Source organism: Salvelinus fontinalis, chromosome 9, assembly GCF_029448725.1.
Source record: "Salvelinus fontinalis isolate EN_2023a chromosome 9, ASM2944872v1, whole genome shotgun sequence".
In the NCBI taxonomy this organism is placed as follows: Eukaryota; Metazoa; Chordata; class Actinopteri; order Salmoniformes; family Salmonidae; genus Salvelinus; species Salvelinus fontinalis.
Window position 1 is genome coordinate 42,598,409 of NC_074673.1, and position 19,442 is coordinate 42,617,850.

At 43.0% G+C, this 19,442-nt stretch overlaps 1 protein-coding gene across 2 annotated transcripts in view; it reads left to right on the plus strand.

The window, feature by feature from the left end:
* lrp5 (low density lipoprotein receptor-related protein 5) overlaps window positions 1–19,442 on the plus strand; it is a 50,635-nt gene that overhangs the window by 23,450 nt on the left and 7,743 nt on the right. For both annotated transcript variants that reach the window (XM_055934491.1, XM_055934492.1), the window contains exons 9-13: window positions 13,503–13,719; window positions 13,926–14,215; window positions 14,431–14,657; window positions 15,277–15,461; window positions 18,736–19,059. In XM_055934491.1, coding sequence (XP_055790466.1) covers window positions 13,503–13,719; window positions 13,926–14,215; window positions 14,431–14,657; window positions 15,277–15,461; window positions 18,736–19,059 — 1,243 coding nt within the window. The remainder of the gene's footprint in view (window positions 1–13,502; window positions 13,720–13,925; window positions 14,216–14,430; window positions 14,658–15,276; window positions 15,462–18,735; window positions 19,060–19,442) is intronic.

Genomic DNA, 19,442 nt, shown 5'->3' on the forward strand with positions numbered 1-19,442 from the left:
ACGCAATGCAAGATTGAATGGAATGAAGTTAGCGAAATAAGGAGGTCGGCTACAACGAGCAACCAACAGGTAGGATGTTTTATCTGAATGGGGTCGAGGAGAAAGCGCAACTAGCTTATATGGGATGATGAATAACATTGTGGCTGCTACAAGTTAGCTAGCCGTGACTGTATCCACTGCTTGCTACACACTCCGCCCCATATAACCTCAGCACCTGCAGCAATAGAGTGCCAGCCTCCCAATCGCACAGCAGTGCTCTGGTTAAAAACGTATGTTGTTAAAAACACATGCATTTTGAATATCCGACCAAATATGAATGATACTATTCGAATGGTTAAATGATTTCAAACTCCCATCCCTAGTGTCGCTCAGACTCAATTTATATTATCATCAGATGTTTCTGGGGATATTTAATGCTATTATACCACTTTTACTCTGGTGTTTTTTAAAGAGTTATGGTTTGAAAGTCCCCCTTGCCATCTCCAGAGGTAGTACCTTTTCACATTCATTCAAAATGGAGAAATATTTTTAGATGGCATTATCCATTTGCTTGCTTGTTGAGTAAATCGATTAAGTTCGGCACTTTCAATTAAGTAAATTAGTAATTTGTTTTCCTTCTGTCCATATCAGTGTTCTGAAGTGAAGTTTCAATACTATTAGATATTATCAAAGTATTTATTAAGACAAAATAGTAGGGATAAAGTTTTCGACAAAGCTTTTCATTGTTGACGTGCTACCAAGTAGGCCTTTTGCTGAGATACAGTGCAGTTTGAAATGGTGATCTGAGTCCACTGCCTCCTTTTCTTTTAAATGTGCTGTTGAAAGCTCGGTTTTGAAAACAGTCCAAGAAGGTCCTCTTTCATCTCGGGACCCGCACGTCTGAAAGAAGGCTAAGTTATTGGCACTCGGATTGGAAGGTTTTTCCTTAAACAGTAAGGGAATTGTGGTCTTTTATTTCAGTCTCTCGCCATGTGTTTTAGCCTCTTTGAGGAATCTGACTCCCCCTGCAACCTCGCCCCCCCCCCCGGTGAAATCCTCTGATGTTGCCGCATCCCCCCGTTCACCCAATAACTGGTGAGATCCTGAGGATAACTCATTTGACTGATGTGCTAGTCCTCTATACAGAAACTCATGCTTTGTTGTACAATTATGCAGATTCTCCTTCCGTGGAGCGTTTAGTCACTCTTCATTGCTATGTGTGTAGAGTGTGGTTCCATATGGTACATTTTGTGAGGTAGAGGAAAGTAAATGGTATGGTGATTGAATTTCCTCCAGAAAAATGAGCGGAATGAAAAATATGAGCTTCTCAGGAACTGGGTGTTGGTTCTCAGACCTGAACCTCAAAGACCTCCTGTGATCTCAGCAGCTGTACCCAATACCCATCTATGTGTTGGTGAGAAAAGAGTAGAGGCAACTTTGAACCAATGTGTGAAAATAACTATTTTTTTTGTCTATGGCTTACTGCTGAGCCATGAATCTCATTAAAATAACTTTGGTAAAATGAACAAAATAAATGCTGAATTGCCTGTTTGTCAAATAAATCATTATGTGAAGTGGTCTATTATTTCTATAAAAAGTGGAGAAAGGGCACAAACAACAATGAATAGCCTTAAGTGCATCTGATTACTTTAGTTTTTTCGGTACATTACAGCCATGGTAGTGGCAACCAGGGCTGTTTTCACCACCACATTGAAAAGCCTTGCTCTGAAAGAAAGGCTTTATTTAGGCCTGAGATCTGAGTCTGACCAGCTGAAGGCCCTGGTGCTGATGGATGCTGGCTGAAACCTCTCTCGTCTGAAAGGGATCAATAATGTTTTCTTTAAAGTTCCCCCGAAGCGTCGCTCAGATGGCCTCGCCACATTGTTGCCGTCTTGAGCCGTGAAACTTGATTTGCGGAGGATTTTCCAACAAGGGGCCCCTCTCTAAAACATTGGCCATGCTAATGACAGCTTTAGTCTCAGTATAAGTGACCCGTTCAAGCCTCTTCACATGGAGGACGGTGGGGGGGACAGCAGCAGAGTAAGCCATAGAGCACTCAGCCACTCAACAGACACAACCACGCACACACACAGCCTTGTGGCCGATCAGTCTTAACAGCTGAGTTGTATCACAGACTCGCTCTCTTAATCCTTGTCCAACCACCTTCGCAGTCAGTAAGATCAAACCACCTCGAGTCACAACTCAAATTGTAGAAAATAAGTTAAACTCCCATTCTGCTATGGATTCATCTGCCATCATTGCTATTTCTGTGCTTTCATTCAGTCACAATTTTCTGGAATGAAGTCTGCTGAATGCTCTGCTCTTCTTACAGGTTATCCACATGCTTACTGTGGAACTCCCTGGTTTTATAAAGAGGGATGATGACATGCATCTCATTTTCAGAGGTGTCCAGTAAGTCTTTTTACAAGCTTGTTGTTGTGCTGGCCTTGTTGGCTGGTTTGTTTCCACTGCTACGTCTTATATCTCACTTAGCCAATCAGTTACTTGCCTGGTAACAACCGTTTGTTGCTGTTGCCTTCTACAGTGAGGTCTTAAACTTTGATGTGCCAAGCTCTGAGGAAGGATACACATTTGAGGGGAATAAAAGACACCTGACTTTTGTAATATTTTCCACCCCCATCGGCCAGCACTCTGCCGTCCAACTTGTCTCTCACTTGGGCTGTACATCATGGGCAAAGCTGTTTTAGAAAACACATCTAGGTATCTGAAAGACTCATTAGTGGCAAGTGTTGGGTTTTGGTGCCTTCATCAATGTTAAAGTTGTCTGCCCAGGTTGATGGGAAACAGCTGTTAGACCTATTAAACTCCAGGTTCTCCAATACATTAAGTTAATCAAATGTTTTGCTGGGAAGAGAACTATTAGCCTATGTGTTGTTTAGGTGTCTTGCAATTTTCCAGGAGACTTCGCCGGTAAACGCTCATCTTCTTGATGGCTCGTGGCGGTGCACCTTTGGAAATAACAAAGGAAAGGGAAAGATGAATTGGAGAGGAGTGTCTTGAATCAACAAGAACGTCTGTTTTCTTTGACGTTACAGCCCTGCTAGAGGGGAGGATAAGATCGGCTTCTTCAAAGGTTAACAATAACCTTTACAAAGAGCTGTCTGGCTCTCCTCCCTAGCTCCAGCACTGAGACTGCCTGGTCTAGTAATATTCAGCCAGAGAAGCAGCCTTAGCCCCAGTGCTGTGCTGCACGACAATGTCTCATTTCCTGAGGGATGTGGACTGCTGTCCCACATCTGTCAGCAGGCAGGGGGTCTGCGAGCTCCTCTGCTCCTGTTCTGGCCATGTTTGTGGCTTATTAACATGATTGTGCTGTGTCTATCTCTCTTCTCCATAGCAGTGTTGCGGTGAAGGGTTGCCAGAAGCTGTCGACTTGTCTCTTCACAATGCATCCCATATGTATCCCGAAGACCACATTGTGTTGGAATTTACAGGCAAATAGGCCTGCGTGGCGTTCAAAGATATCGCTGAGACAGCCAGCCTGTTTAGACCGTCCTTTCTAAACCCAGTTGAAAAGACCGGAAGCACCTGTTATAGTTCCTAGCTACATTTATAGTGCCTTCAGAAAGTATTCATACCCTTGGACTTATTCCACATTTTGTTGTTACAGCCTGAATTCAAAATGGATTAGAATTTTTTTTTTTTTTTGTCTCAAACATCTACACACAATGCCCCATAATGACAAAGTGAAAACTTGTTTTTATACATTTTATTGCGTTTTATGTAAGTATTCACATCCCTGAGTCAATACATGTTAGAACCAACTTAGGCAGTGATTAAAGCTGTAAGTGCTTCTGGGTGAGTCTGAGCTTTGCATACCTGGATTGTACAATATTTCCCATTTAAAATTGTTTTTTTTTTATGTATATTTTCTAAATTCTTCACTCTGTCAAATAGGTTGTTGATCATTGCTAGACAACCATTTAAGTCTTGCCATAGTTTTGACTTAAATCTGCTTAAATCTAACTCGGCCACTCAGGAACAGTCACGGTCTTCTTGGTAAGCAACTCAGGTTGATTTGGCCTTGTGTTTTAAGTTATTGTCCTGCTTCTAGGACTTTGCCTGTGCTTGTAGTGACTGGGTGTATTGATACACCATCCAAAGTGTAATTAATAACTTAACCATGCTCAAAGGGATATTCAATGTCTTTTCTTTTTTTACCCATCTAACAATATGTTCCCTTTGTGAGTTATTGGAAAACCTCCCTGGTCTTTGTTTGATTCTGTTTGAAATTCACTTCTCGACTGAGGGACCTTACAGATAATTAATTAATTATATGTGTGGGGTACAGAGATTAGGTAGTCATTCAAAAATCATGTTAAATACTATTATTGAACAGAATGAGTCCATGCAACTTATTATGACTCGTTAAGCACATTTTTATTCATAAACTTATTTAGGCTTGCCATAACAAAGGGTTTAAATACTTTTGACTCAAGACATTTCTGCTGTTCAGGTTTCATTCATTTGTAAACATTTCTAAAAACATAATTCCACTTTGACATGAGGTATTGTGTGTAGGACAGTGACATAAAAAAATATTTAATCAATTTTAAATGCAGGCATTAACACACAATGTGGAAAAAGTCAAGGTGTGAATACTTTCTCAAGGCACTGTACATTTTTGTTTACATTGTCCTTGAATATGATGCTTGGGGTTTATTTTTTTTATTTTTAAATTGTAAATTTTTTCCCCCATCACTTCTGTATCGTGTGTGTGTGCAGGTTGGCTCAACGATTGACTGACATAGTAGATAAAGGCAATGTTTTTGTATACTGTTTACACTACTCTTTGCTTTAACAATTGTGAATGAACAGCCTAAATGAGCCCGACGCTCTTGTTACCCAAGTCGTGCGTTTTACTCATGCCTCCTGGATCAGCAGGATTGTCTTTGCGTGTGAAAGCCGTTCCGCCATGTAAATGTAATTATGTTTTGGCTTAACTGGACCTACTGTTGGCAGGCCTGGTTGGAGAATACTTCAATGTTTATAGACAAGTGGGTGAGATTTATTGTCAGTGATCCTCTCCAGACACCAGCTCCCCATATTTCCTGGGGAGGTGCAGGGATCAGGGAAGATGGAGTTCCATGGATCAAGAGGTACTATGTTCAGCTAAAGCTAGACCCTATCTGGTTCTGTTGCTCTGTCTGGGTGTGTGTGTGTTGGAGTTTGCCCATATGGAACAAGAATGTTTATATTGCTATAAAGAAAATATAGACTTTGTGCAATGCACTGTAAATCACAATATATCAACTTGAACTTGTGGCGCTAATGAGTCTCCTTCAGCTAGGAAATAACTCCATCTACCTTTTTGAAGGTACACCTTTATAAACAAATGATTGGTAGAAAATGACCATTTATAAAATGCAATAATCCACAATTTAAACTTCTCCGATTACTGTACTATGTGGAAAGCTGTTTGCGCTGAGGGTGTGTTAACAGCTGCTGCTGCGCGATCACTAATCTTACCGAAGTCTCTAGTTTTTGTTCGCCTGAGATGGAATACCTCATAAGCTGCTGACCATACTATTTACCAAGAGTTTATATTTTTAGTAGCCGTCTATTTCCCACCACAGACCGACGCGAGCACTAAGACCACACTCAACGAGCTGTATAGGGCCATAAGCAAACAAGAAAATTCTCATCCAGAGGTGGCGCTCGTAGTGGCCTGTGATTTTAATGCATGGAAACTGAAATCCGTTTTATCTCGGTTTTCACCAGCGTGTCACCTGTGCAACAACTGTAGATCAGCAATAGTCCACACACAGAAATGCGTAACAAGGCTCGCCCTCCCTTTGGAGAATCTGGCCTAGTCAACGACACATCCGCCACGGTGACCCTAAACACAGGGATGCGTGTTTAGTCCCCTCCTGTAGTCTTTGTTCCCACGAGTGTGTGACCTCGCACGACTCCAACACCATTTAAGTTTGCTGATGACTCGCGTGGTAGGCCTGATCACCGACGATGCCGCCTATAGAGAGGAGGTCCGTGATCTGACAGTGTGGTGCCAGAACGACAACCTATCACGTCAGCAAGACAGATGAGCTGATCATGGGACAACAGGAAACGGAGTGCCGAGCGCGCCCCGATCCACATCAACGGGGCTGTAGTGGAGTGGGGCCGAGCTCTGTCATCCAGGACCTTTATACCTATCGGTGTCGAAGGAAGGCCCTAAAAATGGTCAAATAATCTAGCCACCCAAGTTACCGACTGGTCTCTTCTACCGCACAGCAAGCAGTATGGATGCACCAAGTCTGGAACCAACAGGGCCCTGAACAGCTTCTTCCCCCCCAAGCCGTAAGACTACTAAATAGTGCTGAGCGATTAGTGCTTTTTTCCCCCTGGTCTGTTTTCAGTTTGATTAGTAAAAAATATGTTATTTTCAACATTACATGCATCATGTGGGTTGAACGCAAATTCCCATAATAGTAGTGACTGCCCATGACTATTGATCAGTTATTCGCATTACCTTACTTTAATAAAATATTTCAGTTCTATATTATATTTGATGACTTAATTTTAAAAATCATTTCTATAGAGCTGCTGTCTGACGATGATAACTGTTTAAGTAGTATTTCAAAGTACATAACACATACTTTCAGGACTGCTGAATACCAATACCTCGCAAAGCAACTGCTCTCTGTATCCCTTGATCGTGCATTCTTCTTAGTAGGAGGCGTGAAAGAAACCAAGACCGGCCAAGTAGCTGCACAGTGGATTATGGTCATTGTAGTTAATTATCACGTTTTCTGCATCACTTAATTGTTACGTTAACATGTAGAACATTGGAAACTACAACCCCTTAATACAATGCACAGTTTGGGCATTTATCTCTAGAGAAAATGCAGTACAATGTGCGCACTGAGCTCACAGATTATTTTTATTTTTTTAAACAGAAGAAAATGGAATTTAAATAATTGAACCGAAGTTGATCAATTAGTTTAAAAAAACAAAATAACCGTTTTCGTTAATCACTCAGTCCGAGCAGCTATTTTGTTAACCTCTCTAGGGTACGTGGGACGGTAGCGTCCCACCTGGCCAACATCCAGTGAAAGTGCAGGGCGCCAAATTCAAACTACGGAATTGTAAATATTTAACATTCTTGAAAATACACATGCAATATGGCAAACTAAAGCTTGACTTCTTGTTAATCCAGCCACCATGTCAGATTTCAAAAAGGCTTTACGGCGAAAGCAAACCATGCGATTTTCTGAGGACAGCACCCCATGAAACAAACACAGACAATCATATTTCATCCCGCCAGGCGCGACACAAAACTTAGAAATAACGATATAATTCATGCCCTACCTTTTGAAGTGCTTCTTCTGTTGGCATTCCAATATGTCCCATAAACATCACAAATGGTCTTTTTGTTCGATTAATTCCGTCGTTATATCTCCAATGTCCATTTATTTGGCGCGTTTGATCCAGAAAAAAGCAGGTTCTAACTCGCGCAACATGACTAAAAAATACCTAATAAGTTACCTGTAATCTTTGTCCAAACATTTCAAACAACTTTTCTAATACAACTTTAGGTATTTTTTTACACAAATTATCGATAAAATTTAAGATGGGATAAACTGCGTTCAATACAGGACGAAAACAAAGTGGAGCGAGCTTTCAAGTCACGCGCCCCAAACACAACAGTACACTAGACTCGACCCTCGTTCTGAACAGCCCTACTTCTTAATTTCTCAAAGGAAAAACATCAACCAATTTCTAAAGACTGACACCCAGTGGAAGCGATAGGAACTGCAAGCAAGTGCCTTAGAAATCTAGACCCCCCCCCCACCAAAAAAAAAAAACATTCCTGGATGGTTTGTCCTCAAGGTTTCGCCTGCCAAATAAGTTCTGTTATACACAGACATCATTCAAACAGTTTTAGAAACTTCTGATTGTTTTCTATCAAATACTACCAATTATATGCATATCCTAGCTTCTACGCCTCAGTAGCAGGCAGTTTACTTTAGGCACCTCAGTCATCTGAATACTGCCCCCTACCCCGAAGAAGTTAACTATTAGTGCTATCTGCATGAACCCTCTATGCACTTACTTTTTGACTATTCACTTACGCTGCTGCTACTGTTTATTATCTATCCTGTTGCCTAGTTACTTTACCACTACCTATATCTACCTCCATTACCTTGTACCCCTGCACATTGACTCGATACTGGTACCCCGTGTGTGTCTAGCCACGTTAGTCATTGTGTATTTATTCCTCGTTATTTTCTTTCTGCATTGTTGGGAAGGGCCCGTAAGTAAGCATTTCACTGTTAGTCTACACCGGTTCTTTACGAGTCATGTGACAAATAACATTTGATTTGAATTGTGTTCTGCATCACATTAGACTCATGTTGAGTTCCAGAGGACGGTTCCAATTATGATACTAGACATTTGAATTGCAGAATTGATATTTAATTTTTATATTTAGATATTTTGTAGACACCAACTCAGATCCACCATTTTTGTTTTTAAGAGTCTTCACAGACCAAACGTCAACATGTATAAGCAAATAATTAAAACATGTTCAGATTAAGTCTTTTACAAGAATTTGATCATATGACCAATAGTAGTCCATTAAACCAAATGTTGTTTAAGGCTTCAAACAGAAGCATGACTTTGTATATTGGGTGACACAATTCAAATGTTATTTGAGAATAGCCTTTCTCCTCATTTCTCCTGTGGTCAACCCTCATAAGGGAGGGTGAGCAAGAGAAAGTCAAGAGAAAGGCTTGAAAAGGGAGTTGGGGGAAAGTGCGTGGAACATTATTGGGGGGGGTGTAATGGAGAATTGGAGGGGGAAAGAAAAGCAGTAAGGACATTCTGTTTGAATTAAGGCAGCGCTGTTCTTGGCCTTACATAGAAAACGGCAGATAAAAAGATAATATCATTTGTTGCCGAGTCGGGCCTTCAGAAGAACTGGCCAAACCTCAAGCGAAACCCTATAATATTTCAAAGCCAATGGTGAATAGGGAGGTTGTTTCGTGTGAAGTGGCCTGAGGGGGGGCTGTATTCGGGAGTGGGGTAATTGGTCAGATCTGGCAGGTAAAAGAGGTGGCGGGGGGGGGGGGGGGGGGGGGCTCGCTCATGTGGAGATTGAATTTGTGCAATTCTCCTAGACTTCTCCATATAATGTAGTCCACAAGGTTATGTGCATCTTGAAGGTGATCCCAAAGCTGAGCCAATGATATGATGGGTAGGTATCATATCACACAGCAACAAACCCAGAAAAACGCATCCCAGGTCCCACTACTACAGATCTATCTTACTTCTGCAGAAAGCGACTTTATAGCCTAATTATTTAAATTAAAATAAACTAGTGCTTGACATTTTAAAGGGCCATTGGAATGATGGTTTGTAATTGAGACTAAGTGGTAAGAAATAAATGTCACACTGATTTTGTAAATCAAGTGTAATGTGGGAGTGAAATGGCCTGTTCTGTGTTGGTCAGGCCTCAGTCATACTCAGAGCAGCTTTAGGCTCGCTAGTAGAGACTGGTCTTTGGAGAACATGCGGCCCGTTGTCACACTGCCATGGCCCACAGAATTTGAATGGCATCTGTGACACTAAGGCGCAAATAGGATATTTAAAATCGGCTGGCATTGAAGCCCGCCAAGCAGGGACTCCCGAGTGGCTCAGTAGTCTAAGTCACTGTATCTCAGTGCTAGAGGCGTCACTAAAGACCATGATTCGATTCCAGGCTGTATCACAACCGGCTGTGATTGGGAGTCTCATAGGGCAGCGCACAATTGGCCCAGCGTCGTTAGGGTTTGGCCGGGGTAGGCTGTCATTGTAAATAAGAATTTGTTCTTAAATGACTTGACTAGATAAATAAAGGTTAAATAAAATAACTTTCTCTGACTTGCTGATGAGACTTTCATGTTTTGTTTTCCTCAATAAAATTGTTTTATCATTTTTCCAAGGGTTGGAAAAGATTCCTGCTCATAAATGCCATCAAAATGTGTGTTTTCAGTTGATCCTAAATCCTGTGGAATCAACATTTCTATATCTAGCATAATAAGATCAGATCCAACTTATTTAACAAACCTTACTTGTTGTATTGCCAACTCTATACCTTCATTTTTTTTTTGTTTAGCAAAAGAATGTGTTTGGGTGTTTTGAGTCCATTTTTGTTTGTTTGCAAGATTTTTCCTTTTTTGGTGGAAAGGGGAGGTCAATTCCTTCAACACTTTCTTCTCCCTGTGGCATATGTTTGAAGACCTCAGAGGCCTGCTTAAGTTTGTTCTGGGCTAATTTACCAAGGCAGCTGGCACGTTTTTAATTACACAAAAGGGTCCAGTATGCACTGGCAGCCATGCGTTTACCCGAGAATGCTGTCTAGGGCCTCCCCTCCCCCACTCCTTCCTTTCTCCCCTCCACTCCCAGGCCAGCCCCAGAAGGAGTTAACCTGGAGAAAGTGTGGCCACGCCGCTGGAATCCAGGGCCAAAAATTGATAAGCTGCGCACTTACACCGCTCGCCTTTCAGCGCATCAAAGGATTATGTGGAATTGTCAGGATAGGGAGGAACATGACTCCAGAGCAGTACTCCTACCTGGATTAGACTGGGGGGAAAGGGTACAGGGGAGAAATCATCCCCGAGTTGGGAAGGTTTCATCCATTGCTGGTAAAAGTGCTGGGATTTTGGTGGTATACGCTGGTGAGCGCCTGAACAATGTCCTGTAGTCCACTGAAAGCAAAAAGGCAAGGGAGAAACGGACGTTTTGAAAGGTATGCCATCCAATAACATGTCTAATTACACCAGTGGAAAGAATTCATGCCTAACTCCTAGGAAACCATGAGACAAAGATTAACCCCATCCTGTGTTCAACAACACTCTCAATATTCTGTACAGATTGTTAGAACCCAAAGTCGAAAGTCTGCTTCCAAAGCATAACTGGTCATCAATATTTTAATTGGGACAAGATAACGCACTAGTAAGGCCTAACTACAGAATAACAAATATTTACATTCCAAAGACAGGAAACATTTTAAATGATCCGTCTCCCTCAAACAGGGAATCATAACATTCATGGAACTTGGAATACCACACACGTTGTGTGAAGCTTCCAGGGAAGTTCAGTTGAGGTATTATATCTCTGCTAGCTGGGGCTGTTATAGAAACCTGTTTGCTGAGCGTCACGTGACCCACCCCAGAGATGACCCACCCTCTCCCCCACAGTGTTACTGCACTTCAACTTGTCTTTGAAGTTGAACTGTGTATTGGAGTGAGGTGTGAAAACAACTTTCTTCTAGTTCCCCTTTAAGAATTTGCACTGAGTTTTATTGGTTGGCTTGTTGTGCTTAGCCCTGTTAAAGGGGCAATCTGCAGTTTCTACATCCATTTTTGGACTTATAAATTTGATATGTACCCATTGATTCTTGACGAATATAACATATACATTCCTCATGATCTTAGTTTAACTGTAGTACCCCATCAGAAATTAAAATATGAGCTTGTTTTACGCCAATGTTTGTTTACAAACACTGTATAGCCTCAACATGGTTAACTATAATTTTGATGTCATTCTTTACATCCCTAGCTCTGTCTATGAATTTGACTGCTAACATTTCTCCAGCCTCATCTCAGCTTTTTACTGAAACAGTGGTGGGGACAACCGAGTCACACGGTATAAATGTCCAATAAAGAATGCTGGGCGAAAGTGAACCCAATCCACACCTTGAGTTTGTCAGCCATGTGGTCAGAGCAGTGTAGTGAACCGGATTATCTTCCATCACTTTTTTCCCCTCCTCAAAAGCGACACCATTTCTCTGTGGTGTCAAATTCTGCCAGTCCCCCTCAGTGTGCTGCCTGCAATGCGCCCAGTTTTTCTTTATATTAGGAGAGGGAGGAAGTCAGTCGCTCTACCAGCTGTAGGAAGCTAGGGACTGAATTGCAGGAATGAATCAAGTGGACACCCCTCCAGGGCAACAGCCCCTGGCAGTAGCCCCAATCCCCAGCCCCAACCCAATCTCCGTCTGCACTCTCTGCTCCACACAGGAAGGGCTCGAGATGGGAACCACATCGTACAGGAAGTCTTTGTTTTAAGAGCTCCTTCTCGGTAAAACAATAGTCCACATTATTATGGCCGTCACCTGGCAGAATGTCTTAATACAAATCTACATGTCAACCGGTAACTGCTGAATGGGTTTAAGTTTGTCTTAACTCGAGCAATCCAAAGTCATCTGTAAGACCACCGGATCTTAGAAGTACAAGTTGCCATTATGTTAAATACTTGTTTTGAACAGGACATAAAGGTGTACTCGTGCCTTCTGTGCTGAATTCCTATAGGGTTTTGTGCTTGTGGACAACATCTTGTTTTTATCCAGAGCAGGCCCTTTAAAAAAAAATGTAATACTGTGTGTCTGAACCACTTCAGTTGTCTCCCACCAAAATGAACACCTAGGGTGGGCTGGTTGGTTGCATGGACTGAATTACACCCACATGAACCCACTGATACCTCCATGCAAGCTGAAATGGAAGAGGAGAAACACAGTGCTGATCTGCGTAGCGTTCGGTTTCTCCTGGAGCAGAATATGCTCACCGAGTCACGTAGTAGTGGCCGCCATAAGATGCCACACCAGAATTTTCAGTCAGATGGAAATATATCCTGGAGCTGACCCCAGTTTGCGAAAATAAAAAATGGCTCTATTTTCAGAGGCACAGTTTTGTGTAATGGTAATGCCGGGTAGTCTAGGATTTGTGTTGAGTGTAATTGCAGTCTTTTCTGAAATAAGCACAGTTCACTTCCCAGGAAGGAACACTCAGTTTCAGTTCTCTCTTTCTGCACCTTAAATGACCGACGCATGCTTTGGCACCACTCCCTACATCCGTTTACTTCATTTTCTTCCCTCTGTAATGCAACACTTGTGACAGGAATCTTATACTGTCACATTTATTCATTTTTAAACGTGATACAAATAAGGATTTGTGCTGTCTCCCACAGATGTTTTTCCTTGATGGAGATATTCAGTCATGCTCTATGGTTATCTATGAAAATCAAGTTTGTCTGTTTGCAGTTATGTATTGACTTTTCTTGGTTTGAAATGTCTCTGATTTGGCTTTAATACACGCAGCAAGAACGTCTTGAAATTAGTACGCACTTGGTGAACTCAACAAATATTATGTGAGGGTTACTGTCAGTGCAATGTATCCAGTTGTGTCGGAAACTTGGTCTCACCTGTTTTTTAAAGTTTTTTTTTTTTAGCCCCAGGTTATCAAGTACAAGATTGCATAACTCTTATTGATGCCTACAGCATCTATGGGGTGTGAGTGAATGCTTGTCTAACAGAACAAGAGCCTGAGGATGAATCAAACTCTGTTGCTCATACTTGGCACACTTAAGATGCCTATTAGTTGCCAGTTCCTACCATTTTGCCCTTGAGCAAATCACCCTACTGCGCCAGGTGTGCTGAAATAAAACTGTTTATTTTCATACATGTCATAGGCTACTGCTTGGGTTGCCCATTTTACGGTTAAACCCTCCTCCTTGCTCTCCCTCAGGTGATTGACGTGGATGGCTCCAACAGGGTGACCCTGCTGGAGGACAAGCTTCCCCACATCTTTGGCTTCACGCTGCTGGGCGACTACATCTACTGGACGGACTGGCAGAGACGGAGCATCGAGAGGGTCCACAAGACTGACGCCATCCGAGAGATCATCATCGATCAGCTGCCTGACCTTATGGGTCTCAAGGCCACCAGAGTCACAGAGACCTCCGGTAGGAGACAGAATGTTAATGTTTGACACGAGGATGTAGACAGCTTTTTTTAGTAGAAGTAGTATACAATATTTACGAATACTCATGTAAATGTTTTCTAATTTTCATGTATGGATATCCACAACTATCAAAACTTGAAGAGAGCAGAACTCCCTGTCTACTGCAGAGAAACTGACCGTGTCTGCCTCTCTCTCTCTCTCCTAAAGGCACGAACGGCTGTGCGGAAGACAACGGCGGCTGCAGCCACCTGTGTTTCCACCGGCCCCAGGGCCTGCGCTGTGCCTGTCCCATGGGCCTGGAGCTGCTCAGTGACATGAGGACGTGCGTGGTGCCCGAGGCTTTCCTGCTTTTCACCAACCGGGCTGACATCCGCTCCATCTCTCTCGGCACAAACTCTAACGATGTGGCCATCCCACTCACCGGGGTCAAGGAGGCCTCTGCCCTCGACTTTGACGTCTCTGAGAACAGGATCTACTGGACTGACGTTAGCACCAAGGTGAGGATGACTGCTTTTCTGTCATTCTATTCTAGTCATTGTTAATTTTAGAGTTTCCATGTATCATTTTGGGGGTTTGTTTTCTGTCGTTTTGGGTTGAATTAGCCACCGGGTATTTATTTGTTTAGGCTCCAGGCTTTTTAAAATTCCTATTGAGCTCTGTGCCTGACTGTTGTACAAGTGTCTGAACCTACTCCCCTGTTCTGCCTCCCCAGACCATCAGCAGGGCCTTCATGAATGGCAGCTCTGTGGAGCATGTGATAGAGTTTGGCCTGGACTACCCAGAGGGCATGGCAGTGGACTGGATGGGCAGGAACGTGTACTGGGCCGACACCGGGACCAACCGCATCGAGGTGGCCCGGCTGGACGGACAGTACCGGCAGGTCCTGGTGTGTAAGGACCTGGACAACCCTCGCTCCCTGGCCCTCGACCCCGCCAACGGGTAAGACTGACTGAGATTCGTCCCATCTGCATGACGCAACTTTCATGTCTGACTGACCTTAGCCTTGTTGTTGATCTGTTTGTGCGGTCTTGACAACTTTGAACGTGTGACCGTGACCATAAGAGTGGGGAAAACCGTACAAACAGCTTTGAAGCCAGGCTAGACTGTCTCTTCACCAGTACTGATAGAGATGTCTGGCTGGGTGAATCCCCACACATGATCTTTTCCCTCTCAGGCAGTGAGTGTAATGAGAGGTTGCGTCAGTGGCACAGCACTGCGGCTAGTCCTCCGTGTGAGGAGTTTGTCGACACTCTTGTGCCAACCTGCCACGGCTTCTACATGTCACTCTGCAGTATGAAGTCATATCCTGGCGCTGTCAAAAGTCATTCCTGTGGCTTCTGATGCATTTTTACCACATAGCTTCACCCATTGGCATTGTTTCCTCTCTCAAATACAACACTGAGTTATTCGACAGTGATTGTCCCCATACTTGGGGCTGTGGCCATTTTTACCAATTTACTAGTTCATATTGAATTAGTTTAAGAATGCAGACATGGTCTTGGCTGCCATCAAGTGTTTGGGGGGATATAAAAAGCAGTTCTTTGTCTACTCTCCTCAGTTACATGTACTGGACTGAATGGGGAGGCAAGCCCAGGATCGCCAGGGCCCACATGGACGGCAGCAACATAGTGACCCTAGTGGACAAAGTGGGCAGAGCAAACGGCCTCACCATCGACTACATTGACCAGAGACTGTACTGGACCGACCTGGACACCTGCATGATAGAGTCAACCAACATGCAAGGTAAACGCATACCGTAGTCAATCTCTTTTCCAACCACTAATGTTAATGACGACAGCACATGAAATGGCAGCAGGTAGTCTAGTGGTGAAGAGCGTTGGGCCAGTAACTGAAAGGTCGCTGATTTGAATCCCTGAGCCAACTAGGTGAAAAATAAGCTGATGTGCTCTTGAGCAAGGCACTTAACCCTAATTATTCTTGTACAGTGCCTTCGGGAAGTTTTCAGACCCCTTGACTTTTTTTCACATTTTGTTACGTTAGACATATTAAAAAATTGATTTTTTTCCCTCAATCTACACACAATACCCCATGACAAAGCAAAAACTGTTTTTTAGAAAAAATGTTAAATTAAATATCACATTTACATAAGTGTTCAGACCCTTTACTCTTTGTTGAATCACCTTTGGCAGCGATTACAGCGGTCTTCTTGGGTATGACGCTACAAGCTCGGCACATCTGCGTTTGGGGAGTTTCTCACATTCTTCTCTGCAGATCCTCTCAAGCTCTGTCAGGTTGGCTGGGGAGTGTTGCTGAACAGCTATTTTCAGGTCTCTCCAGAGATGTTTGATCGGGTTCAAGTCCGGGCTCTGGCTTGGCCACTCAAGGACATTCAGAGACTTGTCCCAAAGCCACTCCTGCATTGTCTTGGCTGTGAGCTTAGGGCCATTGTCCTGTTGAAAGGTGAACCTTCGCCCCAGTCTTAACCTGCTCCAGAGCGCTCAGGCACTTTTCAAGGATCTCTCTGTACTTTGCTCCGTTCATCTTTGCCTCGATCCAGACTAGTCTCCTACTCCCTGCTGCTGAAGAACATCCCCACATCATGATGCTGCCACCTATGCTTCATTGTAGGGATGTTGTCAGGTTTCCTCCAGACGTGACGCTCGGCATTCAGGCTAAAGAGTTCAATATTGTTTTCATCAGACCAGATAATCTTGTTTCTCATGGTCTGAGAGTATTTGGGTGCCATTTGGCAAACTCCAAGCAGGCTCTAGGAAGAGTCTTGGTGGTTCCAAACTTCTTTCATTTAAGAATGATGGAGGCCACTGTGTTCTTGGCGACCTTCAATGCAGCAGAAATTGTTTGGTACGCTTCCCCAGATCTGTGCCTCGACACAATCCTGTCTCGGAGGTCCCCTGACAATTCATTCGACCTCATGGCTTGGTTTTTGCTCTGAAATGCACTGTCAACTGTGGGACCTTATATAGACAGGTGTGCCTTTTCAAAATCATGTCCAATCAATTGAATTTACCACAGGTGGACTTCAAATTGTAGAAACATCTCAAGGATGATCAATGGAAACAGGATGCACCTGAGCTCAATTTTGAGTCTCAGCAAAGGGACACACCTACTCATTCAAGGGTTTTTCTTACTATTTTCTACTTTGTATAATAATAGTGAAGACATCAAAATGATAAGATAACACATGGAATCATGTAGTAACCCAAAAAAGTGTTAAACAAATCAAAAGATTTTTGATTCTTCAAAGTAGCCACCCTTTCCCTTGATGACAGCTTTGCACACGCTTGGCATTCTCTCAACCAGCTTCTTGAGGAATACTTTTCCAACAGTCTTGAAGGAGATCCCACATGCTGAGCCCTTGTTGGCTGCTTTTCCTTCACTCTACGGTCCAACTCATCCCAAATCATCTCAATTGGGTTGAGGTCGGTTGGTTGTGGAGGCCAGGTCATCTGATGCAGCACTCCATCACGCTCCTTACACAGCCTGTAGGTGTGTTTTGGTTCAGTGTCCTGTTGAAAAACAAATGATAGTCCCACTAAGCGCAAACCAGATGGGATTGCATATAGCTGCAGAATGTTGTGGTAGCCATGCTGGTTAAGTGTGCTTTGAATTCTAAATAAATCGCAGACAGTGTCACCAGCAAAGCACCACCACCTCCTCCATGCTTCACGGTGGGAACCACTCCTGTGGAGATCATCCGTTCACCTACTCTGTGTCTCACAAAGACATGGCGGTTGGATCCAAAAATCTCAGAACAAAAGACAGATTTCTACCAGTCTATTATCCATTTCTCATGTTTCTTGGCCCAAACAAGTCTCTTCTTCTTATTGGTGTCCTTTAGTAGTGGTTTCTTTGCTGCAATTTGACCATGAAGACCTAATTCACCCAGTCTCTGAACAGTTGATGTGTCTGTTACTTGAACTCTGATGCATTTCTTTGGGCTGCAATCTGAGGTGCAGTTAACTCTAATGAACTTATCCTCTGCAGCAGAGGTAACTTTGGGTCTTCCTTTTTTGTGGCGGCCAGTTTCATCATAACGCTTCATGGTTTTTGCTACTGCACAAAGCTCTTGAAATGTTTCGTATTGATTGACCTTTGTCTTAAAGTAATGATGGACTGTTGTTTCTCTTTGCTTATTTGAGCTGTTCTTGCCATAATATGGACTTGGTCTTTTACCAAATAGGGCTGTCTTCTGTTTACCACCCCTACCATGTCACAACACAACTGATTGACTCATACACATTAAGAAGGAAAGAAATTCCATAAATGTACTTTTAACAAGGCACACCTGTTAATTGAAATGCATTCCAGGTGACTACCTCATGAAGCTGGTTGAGTGAATGCCAACAGTGTGCAAAGCTGTCAAGGCAAAGGGTGTCTACTTTGAAGAATCTAAAATATATTTTGATTTGTTTAACACTGGTTACTACATGATTCCATATGTTATTTCATAGCTTTGATGTCTTCACTATTTTACAATGTAGATTTTTTTTATTTTATTAGTTAAAATAAAGAAACCCTTGAATAATTCGGTGTCAACTTTTGACTGGTACTGTATGTGAACAAGATCTCAGTTTATTTGTAATACATGTGCAATTTTTTTTAACCTGCTTTCGCTTTGTCATTATAGTGTATTCTGTGTAGATTGCTGAGTAATTATATAATCCATTTTAGAATAAGGCTGTAAAGTAACAATGTGGGAAAAGTTGAGGGGTCTGAAGGCGCTGTAAGTCGCTCTGAATAAGAGCGTCTACTAAAATGACTCCAATATAAATGATGAGCGTATTACCCTATCCATCATGTTTCTGTGGTTGACAGAAATATCAATCTTCATTTAGCCCAGATACTCTCCTTTTTTCCTAGTCGATCTCTTTTTCAACCCCCTCTGCTGTTTCGTTAATGATACATGGTGTATATTGATGATATACTTATTTTCATATTACTGTACAATATTACTTTCATATTGATGTGGTTTAAAACCATACCCTCACCAATACATTTTCATTCGTCCACATTGATAATTATATATTTCCCCCAGGTCTACAGAGGGAGATAGTGGCTGACGACCTCCCGCACCCGTTTGGTCTGACCCAGTACCGGGATTATATCTACTGGACCGACTGGAACCTGCGCAGCATCGAGCGGGCAGACAAGCGCAGCGGCCTCAACCGCACCATGGTCCAGGGACACCTGGAATACGTCATGGACATCCTGGTCTTCCACTCCTCCCGCCAGGACGGTGCCAACGACTGCTCCCAGAACAACGGCAACTGTGCCCACCTGTGCCTGGCGTCGCCCGCCGGCGCCCAGTGCCGCTGTGCCTCCCACTACACCCTGGATTCCAACGGCAGGAACTGCAGCTGTGAGTTGAGAAACGGGGAGCGTGCGGGCTCTTGGCTGGGGGATGTTTTGGTGTAATAAACAACATGTAGTTTTTTTCAGTGTTGTATTGAGCAGTCATAGTTTGTGTGTTTGGGTAAGGAGAGTATTTAGGATTTATTTTGGGTTAAAGCTCCAGGCTGCTCTTGAACGTCTAAATCTAGATCGAAGTATGTAGAAATTAGAATGGACCTATACCTTTTCAAATAACTGCCCTCTATCTGGCTCGCAAATTGCTTTTGGCAACCAAATAAGTCCCCCCCCCAAAAAATGTGTGGTCCCCCACTGACTTAAAAGAAATATAGATATATTGCCATCGATCCCTCCGCCCGCTGTAGATGAATGTATTGTCTAAATCAAACGCAG